General features: G+C 41.9%; 2 protein-coding genes across 6 annotated transcripts in view; both read left to right on the top strand.

The window, feature by feature from the left end:
* Positions 1–8,000, top strand: part of LOC147196354 (signal-induced proliferation-associated 1-like protein 1) — a 41,622-nt gene extending 33,622 nt beyond the window's left edge. For 3 of the 4 annotated variants that reach the window (XM_086127415.1, XM_086127417.1, XM_086127416.1), the window contains exons 15-21: positions 1,293–1,478; positions 2,523–2,685; positions 3,831–4,029; positions 4,111–4,260; positions 4,689–4,806; positions 6,100–6,178; positions 7,115–8,000. In XM_086127415.1, the coding sequence (XP_085983541.1) occupies positions 1,293–1,478; positions 2,523–2,685; positions 3,831–4,029; positions 4,111–4,260; positions 4,689–4,806; positions 6,100–6,178; positions 7,115–7,258 (1,039 nt within the window). In that variant the 3' untranslated portion in view covers positions 7,259–8,000. The remainder of the gene's footprint in view (positions 1–1,292; positions 1,479–2,522; positions 2,686–3,830; positions 4,030–4,110; positions 4,261–4,688; positions 4,807–6,099; positions 6,179–7,114) is intronic. The other variant, XM_086127418.1, reaches the window with a different exon arrangement.
* A 4,064-nt stretch (positions 8,001–12,064) lies between these two features.
* The window catches only part of LOC147196353 (regulator of G protein signaling 6-like), a 34,044-nt gene continuing 30,671 nt past the window's right edge, over positions 12,065–15,437 (top strand). The window contains exon 1 of one of the 2 annotated variants that reach the window (XM_086127943.1): positions 12,065–12,550. The gene's annotated coding sequence lies outside the window, so the exon portion shown is untranslated. The remainder of the gene's footprint in view (positions 12,551–15,437) is intronic. The other variant, XM_086127942.1, reaches the window with a different exon arrangement.

Genomic DNA, 15,437 nt, shown 5'->3' with positions numbered 1-15,437 from the left:
TATCCATGATAGAAAGGAAATGCTTGAAGTTGCTAAAAAAGCAGACTGTGAGCTCAGCACTGTTCCCCGCCCCCCCCCTCTTTTAAATCCCACTTCCTTTGAATCAACCAAAGCTCCCTTCCCTCGCTTCTTCACTCAGCCAGAAATAACTCAACGTGTACATTGGAGGCTTTGTTTTATAATGTGTGCACGTGCGTGCACACACACAGACGCACACACATACAAAACTCGAGGCTTGAAAACTTTTGCCTCTGCAGATGATGGGCGAGATGCAAGGACACCGCGTCCTGTTTTTATTATGGCTCAGTTAATCAGCATGCAGCGAGGGAAACATTTTTATTCATTCAACTGCTTTCTTGCATTTGAATAAGCAACTTTAAAGCAAGAAGGCAGCATTTGGGCGGGCATTTAACGCAATTGAAAGATGATATTTTGCATTTATAATCGCTTATCTGCTACCATGTTTTTTGAGCAGAACATAGATCACTTTCTTTGGAACATGGAAGTGGGAAAAACATACTCTCCTTAGTATTTTCTGCCAGCAAAAAAAAAAAATTATACACACACATACATATATATATATATATATATATATGTACACACACACACACACACACACACACACAGTATGTAGACATATTATCTCCCACAAATCTTGTGAGGATAAAGCAGATCTGAAAATGGATGGATATTATTATCCATTTGCTATGCTGCTTATCCTCATTAGGGTCGCGGGGGAGATGTAGCCGATCCCAAATGGCTTCGGCTGAAGGGCTAATATTTCCATCAGTTGATGAATTGATTGTTCATTTTCCACATCGTCAATGAAGGAAATTCTGAACTAAAACTAGAACTGCACTCTCACTGTGCTTTTATCCACTTGCCTCTTTTAATACAGTAGAGTGAACCTTTATTCATGGCGCAATGCTCGAATATAGCTTTTTTTTTCTTTTTTTTTTTAACAGCAGCAAGTAGATAGCTTCAGCACACAATAAGGCTGGATTTATTGTACACTGCAGCTCCAAGTGTCCATTACGATTCAGCTTCTAGTGGCGCATATCAGAGAAGACTGTTAACATTCATGGAATAAATGAAATAACCCAGATGTACAGACTGACAAATTGCACATAACTATATCCATAAAAGGAAACACGGAAGTAAACGGTAATATTAAAACACTTAAACTGTCTATTGCTATCGTCATGTCAGCCCTTTTGGTCTGTCTCTCTTTTTTTTATTAATGTATCTATGACGTCCATTTCAATCGGCTCTTATCCTTCTGTTGTCCACAGCAGCACACTGAGTTCTGGCCCCTCGGGAAACCAGGAGGAACCGGCAACCGACACCTCACCCACCTCCCAGAATTCCCCGGGGCCCAAGACCTTCTACCCGAGGCAAGGCGCCACCTCAAAGTTTTTAATCGGCTGGAAGAAACCCGGAGGGACCGTCAACTCTATCGACTTTGGCAGCTCTCGGAAGTAAGTTTTCTCCGTCTACTTAAAAATGCATCTGGTCCAAGTTCTCATTCAGGGGAGCGGAGAGGAAGGGGGGAGGGGGGAGAAAGAAAGATGCATTCTACTGCCTTCTGCTGTTTTACTTGATGTATGGCTGACTTGTCATGCTACAGCCACCCACCCTTCTTTTCCTAATGTGGGCACCACCTCTGAGAGCTAGTCTTGCATTTCAAAATTTTAATTTGCGTTTTTTGAAATGAGTTATGTTGGATTGGGCTGAGAGGGTTTTTTTTTTTAGTTTTTTAAAAAACTTTTTATGAACTCATGCTGGGAAAATATTCCTGGTGATATAAAAAATGTTTGATGAATTAGAAAAATGTAGTGAGATCACATTTTACTATTTAGAATGGATTGTTTTATTAAGAATAATTGTGATTTTATTTATTTTGATTTTGTTCTTTTTTTGAAATTAAACGGCGCATTCCATAAAATGTGTATTGTATGTATGATATTCCATATCTGATCTGTGTTTCCACAAAATTTGCGATAGGAACATCTTCATTATGTAAATATAATAACAATGTCCTGTTTCACCATATTTGTTTTATTTTTGTTGTATGTTAAAAGCGAAACGGAGGTAAAAAAAAAAAAAATCCCAAACCAGCTTTGAGTTTCTTTTGCATCCCATTTACAGACCTAGCGTATCGAGTTGTGTACACAATTTTACATACTCTGCCCGAATTTAGAAATAAATATGTGTACCATTCTTAAAAAAAACCGAGTGATTATGCAAACACATTTATTTTATTTTTAATGGGATTCAAATCAATAGCACACAATCATTAAATAACCGGTAGCCAGAATGAAAATAATCAGATGGTCTCCGTTCAGTCAGTTGACATAATAAAAAAATATATATATCTGCAAGTTCCGGCCAGGGTATGTGAAATTATGTGTACAAATATCCCTGGGATGCTTTTAGCCATAAGGAGAGAACAGTTGCAGCGGCAGTGAATTAATGCGTTTTTTTTATTTATTTTTATTTATTTTTTTGCTCCTCTTGTCTAGACGGCACCAGAGTGATGGTCTACTGGTCAGTCAGCCACAGCTCAGAGCCAACCTGCGGGGCTCGCAGTCACCCCAGCGGCACACTGCCAAGTCCAGCTTGGAAGAAGACTTGAAGAAGCTTATCATGCTTGACAGCCCTCCCCCCACCACCACTGAAGAGAAGGTATACACGCAGATCTTAAACTTCGGGATCAATGCAACAATTTACAATGGTACCTCCGAAGTTGAACACCAATATGTCATTGACATTATGTGGAACTTTTACAAGTTTCCGGTGGGCTCAAACAGGAAGCCTGCCATGAGACGACACCACAGTGTCAATGTTTGCACTTCGCAAATCCACTCTCAACTTTACGCATCGGAGGTCTTTTCAAACAATAGTTTTCTAAAAGTTGTTGGAGTGCAAACAAAATGTTCTGGAAAGTGATGCCAAACTTGCTCTTCAAAACATATCAAACATGACGCGGGGGACTCGATGAGCATATAAATGAATCTATCCCAATTGTTCGAAGATGCGGATGTAGCAGAATGAAAATGCAAGAGACTTGAACACTTGAAATTGATGAATAATTGTTTTTGTTAATCGTGATTTTAGTATTTTTTTTCCTCATCATTGCACAACCTTCTTTGAGTACAGTTTTTTTAAGTCTGCACCCGCTGCACAATGCTGAATTCCAGTAATTCCTTTCAACGGCCACTAGGTTGCAGTATTGCCCTGAAAACATCTTTGCTGTTTCTTGTGTCATCAGTTTCTCCCCTTCCAGTGTTTAAAATTGCTGAGAATTGTTTTTTGTCGCATTATTGGTGGCTCTCTTATCAGCTTAAAAATTAGTACCTGGATCAAATTAATTCACTTGACCTTATCACATCATTTTAAGGATAATGCTGTGGGATCAGTTTGAAATTACATGAAAAATAATGATTGGTATAGAATTGTACATCCGTATGGCTTATATCGCCCGTATGCCCAGTATGAGCAGCACAATGTGAATTGAAGGAACATTTCTGTAAAAAGCGGTTGAGTTCATTTTAATCCTATTTAAATGTATTATCACTGTATGTTTTTAGAAAGTCGAGCATTATAGAGCACTATTTTACTCCTTGAAAAAAACTTTTTTTGTTTTGTGGCGGGGGGGGGGTCATTAATGGCATTTACAATAATTTTAGTGGAGAAAGATATGATTTGGGTTACAAGCATGGTCAAGGAATGAATGACATATGTATCTCAAGGCACTAAACTACATTTACTCATATTTTATGAAACAAATCATTACGAGTGTATTTATTTATTTATTTTCCCCTCGAAAGCCGTTTCCTGCATCGACGCCTACCCGGCGTCCCCTCCAGAGGACCCTGTCAGATGAGAGCATCTACAGTGGGCAGAGGGGCTCCATCTCGAGCGACAAGCGCGACACCCCCACTGACCTTCTCTTCAGCTGCTCGACCGTGCCGCGCTCACCCACCGCCCGCAACGCCGCCAGCCGCCGAACGTCGCACAAATCTCTGGGTACACGTCGTCTAAATAACGCTCAACAGCGAAGAAACAGGGCAGCGGGGGGGTTTGACTTTTACGCTTCCTCTTTTCCAGGTAACCTATCTGCTCCGGAGAGCAGCGACTTGGAGCAAGAGAGGGCTAAGCAGCAAGCGCAGGATCCTGCCCTGATGCCCCTTCCTGACACCAGGACAGATGGCCCTCTGGACTGGGCCCACCTGGTTGATGCCGCCAAGGCCTTTGAGGGTAGGCTCAAAGTTGGGAGATTTCAATACGATGTCGCCAATCACCGCGCAGCATATGAAGGCACGCTCAGTTGCCGCTTGCTTGTTCCTCATTTGGATGTTTTACATTTATGGCCCGGAAGTGTTTGTGTCGACAAATGTTTCACATTTTGAATTTACAGTTGACGTGCAGTGAATTTATTAGCGCAATATAGCGCAGCGGCGTAAGATTTATTCCATGGGATTGAATGGGAATAAGTGGTACTTGATTACTACATTTGCGTAGGTTTGCCATGCAAGAAGGAACCAAACTAAGCGGAAAACCAACAACCTCCTGGACTGATGATGCTCATGCCGGACCAATCGCAAAGGAGTTCACTGTTGGACTTCTTTGTTTTGCGCTTCCCAGGCACTTCTCCTAATAATCTCTGTGTGCATTGGTTCCTACAGAGCAGAGATTGGTCTATCTGGCGGCCCAAGAGGAGAACGCCGTAGTCGAGGGCCCTGCGGGTGTCAGCCCTCAGCAGGCTGAGCCTCAGGCGGCCCCGCTGAGACAGCCTTCACCTGGGTAAGGGCGATCGAGTCACTGGCCTTGGACTACTTGCGTTTATATACTGGTGTCCACCTCTGTGGCCGCAGAGTTCATTTCCTTTCATCAAATTGGGACCCCTTGTGTCTTACTTGCTGACTGACTGCAAGTTCCCACCTGGAAATATAAACACCTCATCCGAAATGAGAAAAGCTGCAATTACTTTGATGACTGATGCCCACAAACTGTAAAATTACATCAGTGTGTTTGTACGTGTGGGACTTTATTACTTCCACCAACATTAAAAACACAAGCGGGCTGCTAACCAAAAGAGGAGTCCCTTCCGAAGGATGTAAACAGTCTCCCAGATTCATTTGACATTAGGTCTTTTTTCATTCCAATAATATATTTCTCTATATTAATATATTCTAATATTTTTCTTTCCTCAATTAGTTACATGAGAGAGTGCAAATCTAGGAATCCATCCATCAGTACAATGGTGCCAAATCATCCAATACAGTAAATGTCGATGTTAAAATATTAATACTGTAGTTTAAAGTCCAAATGTAACACAAAATATGATCCCAAAACAATTTAATAATCATCTTACATAACCCTTAAAAATAAATTATTTGATTTTGAAAAGAATACACTGGAAGCACACATATGCATGCACATGGAGTGAAGACTCTCATAAAAATCTTCCGCTAACAACCGAGGTTAAACCCGGCTACTCCCCAACATCCAAAATGTGTCTATGATTTGATATTGAACACTTAAACATGCTTTCTTGACATCAATGTAGAACTGTATTATGAAAAAAAGGCTTTGACGCCATCTCGTGGATATCTAAAGACATTTCGGGCAAAACAATGCTTGGGATAGGTTTCACAGAACAAAAAACATAAGAAAATGAATATTCAATTCAATTCATATCCGTCTGTCAATCAAAGATGACAACAAAATAATTTTGGCTTGTAGAGCAGCAAGTTCGTACACTCTGCTGTGTGTATGTGGCACATGGAAACATCGCCAAACAGAAATCCCTTTCCCTTAAAAAAATGACCTATCCCTTAAAAAAGGGCCTTTCCTGAATAGAACTGCTATACTTTCTGCAGTTAAGTAATTAAACGGCGCAGGCCACTTGCTGAGAAAATAGAATTTGCTGTGCTGTTGAATCAGTAGACCGAAACCAGGGGCGGATTTTAGTATCCAGGACTCAACTGTGCTGTGAAATAGCTCTGTTTTAAAACACTTGTAACAGTGCCAAAGTTCGTCCGCGTTAATGTTGTTTGACTTTTTTTTTTCTTTTCTTTTTTTTTTTTTGCACAGCGAGACACCAGCATGTTTAATGGGGAAAGTCAGCCAACTGGAGTCGATGGTAAAAGCGCTACAGGAAGACCTGAAAAAGGTGAGGTGGATTGACAACTTTTGCTGAATGACACTATTGCACAATCGAACGGTCGTTTCCCTGCAAGCGGTGCCCGATTTGAATTTAGGAAGTAATATCGAGTGAATTAATTTATTCCGGACTTGAACCAAATCAGCCGATTACAGCCCTTCAAACATTGCTACAGAATCATCAGCCAAGTGGCCGATGTTTGCACAATTGCGTTTTGACCTTGCTGTACTCTAACCATTTAAAGCAGTTGTCCACAAGTAACACCGGTCTCATTATTTATACTCTGAATTTTATACCATGATCTTATAAAAACAGTGCAACATAAATCAAACATACTGTATGATTTATGTTAAATATGACACACATTAAACTACCTTAAAACTTTTTTTTCCTGCCTCTGGATGTTTGTGTTTCAATGTATTTATATATTTATTGTTATTTCAATTTACTTTGTGTTCTATTCAAAACGTGTATTTTATGAATAAATTAAGAAAAAGGTCATAGAAAATTACGATTAATTTCATGCAGTTTTAAAGAAAACTGCTGCCGTGGGATATATAGAAACTTATTGTTTTTAGCAATATATTTACTGGAATATATATTCATTGGGAGGAAAAAGTATATATATTTTCTACATTATATTTCTATTTTAAATTAATCGTCCGATTAATCCCTAATTGGTGTTTTTTTTTCCTGCCCAAAGTCAGCATCAGCATCAGACTTAAAAAGAAAAATGAAATGAAACAGGATGGGCGCAACATTTGTCTATTATCAGGCTATAGTCTGACTAAATGAAACGCCTCCTCTCAGTTCAACATAATTGCTTGGCCCCATGATGCCACCAGATGGCGCCAGATCAAGACTTTTGTATTCAACATGCTGACCGACAGGTACGTTTTCAGCAACTAACAGAGGAAAGTGTTCACTGTGTTCTCTTCCTTGCAGGAGAAGGATTCCAAGGCGTCCCTGCAAATTCAGATCCAGGGCTTGCGCGAAGACAATCAGCGCCTCCTGGAGGAGTCGTACAGCGCTTCGGCCAAGCTCAAAAAGTTCACCGAGTGGGTCTTCAACACCATCGACATGAACTGACTGTGATGGCGCAGCCGCAAGGGGAGTACGACCGCTAAAACTCAGCCGTGCGCACGTCATATTTTGCCCTTCGAGGAGGACCAACTCATGTTCTTAAAAACCGACAAACGCTTTGTCTTGGTGTTTACGTCATTCCAGTTGCCAACGTCATCGGACATCATCCGGTGGTACAAATGACTGAGCACGCATGCGCTCCCTCCCTTAAGAATTGACCAATGGTGCTGACTTGTCCCTGCATGTCAGAGAACCAATTAAATCAACAGCCGCATTCTCTCTCTCTCTCTCTCTCTGTATTATATATGTATGCGCCAAATGGTAGTATCCTAGTATTGTAGCAGTGCGAGTAAGCAGACAGCCTTTGCATAGCGAAAACTGTGAAGTCAGGCGGCTGTCTAAAAGATTGTAACGAGCTGCAAGTGTAGTTGCAGATGCAAACAGTTTATCTTTTGTACAAAAAAAAAAAAAGCGGCCAGACTGCGGTTGTCAGGAAAATGGCTTTGACGGCTCATTTATTGCCCCATGTTGTAAATATGTGATTTATTTTTCTCACCTTCTCCCCCACCCCCTCCTCAATGAGATATTTAAAGAGTATTTATGAATATGTTGATGTCACAGATGAGAAAAGCAGCCATACGCAGGTGGGGGTGCCCTCATGTCGGCCACACAGTGAGATGCATAGAAATGAGTGTACTTTGGGGAAAAATTTGAAAAATATATGTATAAATCATTATATGTTGAAATATTTCTTTGTTTGTTTGTTTTTAACTTCCAGTGTCTCCACATTGCCTGCACTGGTTAAGAAAGAGAAGGGGTCTAATATTTGTCACAGCTAAGGACTTTCAGTAATATTCCATTCCTAATCCATCCATCCATTTTCAACACCGCTTATCCTGAACAGGGTTGCAGCGGGCGCTGGAAGCTATCCTGGCTAACTTTGGGCAAAAGGCGGACTACTGTACACCCCGAACTGATCGTCAGTCAGTCGCAGGGCACATATAGAGACAGACAACCACATCCACACCGTCACCGGGTGGCGCTGCCCACACACAAGTCAGGCGAGTGGGGCGTCCCAAGTCGGTTCTCATGGGCCGCTGTCCTGCCTGTTTTCCAGCACAAAATTTCCAACAGATTTGATAGGGTTAAGCAGTCATGAGCCGGTCTTACTGACTTGAGATTTCTCATTACTCTTTAAAATTTAAAAAAAAAAAACTTTTCATGTGATATAAGAATCACAGGAGACTGTTAATGTGTACATTTCATGGAAAAAGAATCCTGCTCAGGCATTTACTCAGGAGTGAAGCACTTATTTTGTTCAACAAGATGGACAAAGACTTTGTGGCAAAAAGTCCTTTGGACGGGAACTTTTTTGTGTGTTTTTTGGTAACCGTACTTTTAATTTTTGGGGACCAAAGTGATGAGGCACAGTCCGAGGTTTTCATTTGAAACAAATTTGCTTCCTTGCATGAAAACTAATGGTATTTGGCCCAAATAATGACTATTTTCCAATCAGTGATATCATGACTTCATCTAATATTTGGTCTAAATTATCTTTTTTTTTTTTTTTTGGTTGCCTCATATTAATGTTTGTGCACCTACTTAAGTGACCAAATATGATCGAGGGTGAAAATCATTGGCGCATGAAATTATACAACCAGCAGAGTGACGCCGTCTGCTTGCGATATATCGCTTATACTTCACTTCTCATTGTTTCTATTTGCAGCATTTGCGAGCTAACACGCGAGTGTGTGTGGGGAGGAGGGGTTGGGGGGAGCGGGGGGAGTGAGCAACATCACTCTGTGTCAGTGAACAGGATGTTTAATAATTTAGCAGTCATGCAGATTATAGCAGCCTTGGCCCTTTTAAAGCAGATTGAAATATTCCAGCCTGTCACTTTGTCAATCTGGGACACACACACACACACATATGTATAAAGACATTTTCCAGATGCACACATATTGTATATAAATTTGAGGTACAAACGCAAGTCATGGCGGGCCACCCTGCGACAAATAGTCATGACATGCACGCAATATAAAATTGGCCTCGGCGTTGATATTGTTTTCAAGGGACCGTATGATGTAAGAATGACTTTTTAAATGCTGCGCGCATCCAAATAAAGGGATCTCTGAGACATCAAGTGTGAAATTACACACCCAAGTAAATTTTACGCGCTGCCACTTTCAGCAAAATGAGCCATTTTATATATTTCAAAGGGGGTATTTAAAGGGAATTGACTTTTTTGTTTGTTTGGACATTTATTTGGGTCAAACCAGGTAGCTCTCCCACCCCATGACTTGACAGTTAGTCTGGGCAAAAATCCAGAGCCACTTTCAAGCTATGCCTTTTTGCGTGTGTGTGTGTGTGTTTGTGGAGGCTGACATAAACAGAGTTCACTGCGTTACTTTCTTAGGCGGTCGTGTTTGACGCTCGGTCGTCTTCATCACAACGCAAAGCTGAATGCATGTCATCGCTTTAGCGGTTGGCTCATTTGTATGAGACGGCACAGCCCGCCAAAACAGTCTGCTATCAACGGGGCTTCTGGTGGTGCACTCAATTTGTTTCTTCCTCTCGTTTGCTTTGCCTGGAAGGCAAATCGCAACAACCCTCGTTTGTAAAATGGAATAAAATATGGAGACGTTTAGCCGCAAAGCATCAATTGCTGGTTTGTTTGTTGATTTTTTTTTTTCACCTCTCCACTGAGGTAACAGCGCTGCTGAAAAATAGCAATGTGAATTAGTCTCCATACCATTTTGGACTTACTCCACTTAAGGCACCTCCCAACGTCAACAGTTTTTAATCATCGAAGTCAAATCAAATTTATTTGTATCATCAATATCAGGTATCGTATCGGGCCAATACGACCATTTTTTTAGGTATGTATGACGTATGAAGCTGCCAATACCAGCTAATGATGCTTTAAAAAAATATAATAATCTGACATTGAGTAAATCCTCCTTGGCAGTAGCTGGCGCTATACTGCGACAGATTGACACGTCAAATCATCATCTCCATAAGAAAGAAAGGCCTTTGTTCACAATTGTTTGTCATACTGTGTTGACCCTCATGTCAAATTGCGGGTCAAACTGACCCGCTATAAATGAAAAAATAGCCTATTTGTGATTTCTTTTTTTGTTTTTTCTGCCCCCCCCCACCCCCCCAAATTATTAACCTCACATTTGTTGACATTTTCCTCATTCCACATTCCTCGACCAATTCAGAAGGTGGAACATTTAACTCATTCAGGAACTATTTTTCATGTTCTCACATTTCCTATTTTTACCACAATTTTCCAGATGTTTTATTTTTTACACAATATCAAAGTAAAACACAAATATGTGTTTTTAACTCAACTTTAAAACATACAATATTCATTCATATTGTTTACATCGGTTACACCAGGGGTGCCCGTTACGTCGATCCTGATCTACCGGTAGATCTAAGACAGGTCCCAAGTAGATCCGAGGAGTGTCGAGGAGAAAAAAAACAAACAACCATTTATGTGTCTTTGTACATGTTAGTAATATTTTTTGGGTGTGTGTTAATGTACGCTGCACTCTAATCATCCTATCATTCACATTTTCACAAAAAAAATATTTGAAAAATAAAATAAAGCAGGTAAATCTTGAATTTACGGTGCCACGTGATTACGTCACCGGAAGTTGTTGGCGCTCAGCAGTTTGCAATTGCAGCTTGTGATCAGAGCTGTTGCGCTCTATCTTTTATCGTCATTATTCTCATTCAGAGTTTGCTTCGTGTACAATTCACCGAGGGCACGGGCAAAGAATAGGAACCTAGGGGGGCCCAGGGAAGCACTTTAAAACGGTACGTGTGAGCTACGATAGTTAACAGGCTGCAAAAGTGCGTCGCATGCCTCAGTTTCAGACTGTTTCTCATCATGGCGTGCGTGTGCGTGTGCGTGTGTGTGTGTGCGTGTGCGTGTGTGTGTGTGTGCGCGCGCGCGCGCGTGCCGGTAAGGGTAGATCCCGGGAGGTTAGTTGATCGAAAAGTAGATCTTCGGTCCAAAAGGTTTGGGCACCCCTGGGTTACACATATTAAGCCAAGCAGAAGTTTTAGACAAAAAAATGTGATGGTATCCAATCCCTCATCAATACTACAGTATGCAAAAACGTCATAGCAGAATCAATACTTATCTAATAACATGACAAAAGCATGAAAAAATCCAAATGTAAATGGAATACAACAGATAAAGGTTGTCTTATCTTTTCTTGTCTTATCTGAATTTATTTAGGTGTATTTTGCTAGTCGAATTTGGCCGCAACAAGTTTTCCTCCGACCAACCAATCAGAATATGAAAAGATGCTGACGTCATGGTTGACTCTGGCCCTTGTGAGGACAAATTTGAAATCTGCTCCCATTGCTCAAACCGGGGACGTTAAATCGGCTATCACCACTGACTGAAGGCACTGGATAGAATATGTTGACATAGCAACACTAAAAGCTGAATTCTGATTGGATGAAAAAAAAATCTATGGACACAGGAAGCAGTACAGCCAAGAGAAACTCCACAAAATAGAGTGAATAGGCCATTGGGAATAAACTCCATTGCAGGCATTTGCACAGCATCCCTTGCATGAGAATGTCATGCATTACAGGCAGAGGTAATCGTGGTGGGGGAAAAAATAATAATAAAAATGCATCTGTTGCCATTTAAGCTTGAATGACTCCATGTCGAAGGAAGGGACATGCAAATGCGCATCCTCAAGCTACAAGTTTCCCCCCCCCCCATTATTATTACATAATGCAGTGATTTATAGAGATGAGGTATAAAAATAACTCCTAGCCTACTTAGGAGAATAAGCACGCTCAGCACGCCGACAATACAGCATTCACAACTTAGCCTTCCGCTGCTCACGAAATGTTTCTTATTTTACACTGCACACACACACACACACACACACACACACTCTCTTCTCTCTACATTCTCTCTAAATTCCTTCATTCCTCCACTCTTCCCAACTTGATCTGCCACTCTCTCTCTCTTTCTCTGTCTCTCTCTCTCGCCCTCAAGCTGACAGAGGGAGAGGAGTAGAGAGGACGACGCGAGGATCTCCTCAACTAAACCACCAGAGTGAAGAAAGAGGAGGAGGAGGAGGAACGCACTGCAGCGAGAAAACCTGCTCCTCTCTCTCTCTCTCTCCCAGTCTTCCTCTTCTTCATCCCTTCTTCTTGCCAATGACACCATGAACCCGTCCGCTGCTTGTTGCTAAGGAGGGAGCCAAGCCGGCGGAAAGGAGCGCAGCGGACAGGACCGGCCGCTCTTTGCTTTCTAAGGTAATGCAGGCTTCACTTTGTGGCAGCTGGCAGGTGTCGTACATGTGCGCGCACACACATCATGAGAGTGACTGTCAGTGGGCCCGACGTGTGATTATTTAATTTTTTTTTCCGACGGTTGCTGTGTGGATTTGTGTTGTTTCACTTCAATGGACATCCTGTGCCAACCCTCTGTGGCCATTCATTTGCATGCTGGGGAAGTTGTTTCTTGTCTCCGGAACTATTGTTGCATGACAGTAAGAAAGGAATAAAATTGGCTTTTAACATAACTGAAGTGAGCTCTTGAATGTTGTGGTCGAGCGGTTAGCAGGTGTCCTGAGGTCAGAGGTGCATGTTTAGGGATCACTCGAGGGGCGACAAAGTTTGGTCCAGAGATGAAAATGGGTGTGAATGCTGATGCATCTGTATGAGTCCTGTAATTGACTGGCAATGAGTTCAGGGTACGCCCCGCCTCTTGCCCAATATCAGCTAGGGTAGGCTCCAGCTCAACCACATTGGGGTCAATGAGGACCAGCTTGATAGAAAATGGATGGATGGCTGTATTTATTAAAAAAAAAAAAATCTTCTCAAGATGTTCAATGGAATTACAACTTTCAGCTCCAGTGAACTATTGTCAAATCACAGTTGACAGACAAAAAGTTGTCAGCGAGGGGCCGTCAACGTAGTTGCCGACGACATGCGGCCATCGCGAGCTAAAACGTAATGGACAGGACGGCGGCTAGCGGCCATGGTGGCCAGGATCGTCCCGGAAATACACCGGCCATTCGGTAAAATTAACAGCTTTTCCCGAAATTCCTGATGCCTCCCCCCCTCCCCGCTTGCAAAAGATACTTTTCAAATCCAAGCTACAAACTACAAGCTTTTGGCTTCGAAGTAGCGCTCCCTAGCGTCTAACGCAACTTCTCAGCCTTCGCTCTCCCGCCAAAATTCACGGAAGGATGCTTCCAAGCCATTTGATGTCATTTGCATCTTCAAATCAGGTCAGATTGATGAACATAGTAAAGAAGACGGGGGGGGGGGGGGGTCAGGTGAGGAAATAGCTTGTTTCAGCATAGCAGAAGTTGTTCTAGGCCAGGAACTGTCAGATGCTCAGGGCCTTGGCCTGTTGTCATTGTGAAGCAGCCGCGAGTTGTCCTACGACAACGCTCACCTCTTCTCGCGCACTGAATGAAGCAAACGCGACGGAATCTCTCCGTAGACGTGCCGATTGATCGGCTAGCGCATATTGATAAGGACAACATGAGCTGGTTGTTTGGATTTGAAATATTGCGTTTGGCAGACCAGTCCTGGAAATTTTCAAACACATATTTTCAGTGCCACTTTTTTGTTTGTCTTTTTTTTTTTTTTTTGTCTGGTCCAGCCAGCAGATAAATTACATCTAAAATGCAATTCTTCAAAGGCAACAGGGGGCCTCTCTACTTGTTGAAATCAAAATTGTTCCATTCATGTAAACTCAATGGAAATGGTGCGGCTTTATTATATCTCCTTCTTTTTCCTCACCGTACCACACTTCTGTTTCCGCAAGAGGCAAACAGGAGGAAGCGTGTACAGGGCATGTAATCCAACCCCCCCCCCCCCCCCCCCTCACCTCTGTCCACACAGGCCGATTAAAGGACTAACAACGGCCTTAACCCATTTAATACACACAGGAGACCTCGGTGGCAATGTATGTGTGAGGCCAGGTTATGAAAATCCTTTGTGGAGCAGAATTAATTCAACGCGGAGCGTCAGAGAGAAAGGGGGGGGGGGACGAGGGCATTCACGCGAGGAGACAGCCTGGAGAAAGTGATGGCGAGGTCGTAAATAAATCTCTTAACAGATGCTCGCAAAGCCATCGGTAGGCGAGCGGATGAGGCTTGTCTTCGATTCATTTTTTTTCTTAGTTATGGATTGCAGAGTTGTTTCCTTGAGTCCGGTCTTCCTTGTCTGCTCGTTATGTTATCGTCTCCAGCTGCTCTCGTTGTCTCAGTTCTTCTCGGGTCAGCCAATCATCTCTTGCCATCCGTGCGTTCTGCCCACCTGTTTGTTCTTATTCAGGTTGGATTTAGTTCCACCTGTGCTGTGGCTCCATTCGTGGTCGTTGTTGTCATAAGGTGTCGTCACCCTTGGTGAGTGTGCCCATTGTGTGCTGCTAATAGTTTCTAGCCAAGCGTGAGATGTGGAGGGGAGGGGGGTTCTTCATCTCCAGCAGTCTTAATTTCATGAATAAACATGTAAATTTCAGCGGCACTTGCCTTGGCTGATTTTTTTTTTTTTCTTATTGGATAAAACGCACACTAGCATGTTCGGCAACATCTCAAGTTAGATTTTGGTTTACTTTTGATCATTTTGGAAGCGGTATGTGGGCTGTGAGTGACTCACTGTGACAGCCTCTCATAGGGCAAAGCCAAAAGCCACTTGAGAAAAAAAAAGTTACATTTTTTGTTCCTCATTGCAACTTTTTTGTGGCTCAGTTTGATTTTACTTTTGCTGAAACTGTCATGTAAGTTGGCACAGCTTGAAAGTATAAATTGAAATTTATGGCAATGCAAACAAGTTGTTTGCATTGTTTGATCAAGAACAATTTGCCGAGTTTTTACGTCTTGAAATTTTGGGGCAATACAAAGAACAATTAGTGCTACAAGCGTATTTTGTGTGGAAAAGAATTTTCACAACAGTGTAACTTTTTTTTTTAATGGTTCAACTTAATTGTATCCACGTTTGTTTGAAATGTGGAGTTTTTTTTTAATGGTGTGTCATTTTAACACTAATGATAATTTTATTCACTGTCTCTTATGTCCAAGAAGGAATCCGAAGAAGGAACAGCCAACATTTTTGTCACATCATTGCAACATGATCATCATCATTAATGCAGATTTGCATCGGCATGCTGGTGGAATAGTTTGGT

The sequence above is a fragment of the Hippocampus guttulatus genome, chromosome 13, assembly GCF_054856545.1.
Source record: "Hippocampus guttulatus isolate MCC_2025c chromosome 13, RoL_Hgut_1.0, whole genome shotgun sequence".
Lineage (NCBI taxonomy): Eukaryota > Metazoa > Chordata > Actinopteri > Syngnathiformes > Syngnathidae > Hippocampus > Hippocampus guttulatus.
This window is presented reverse-complemented; position numbering and strand designations above follow the sequence as displayed.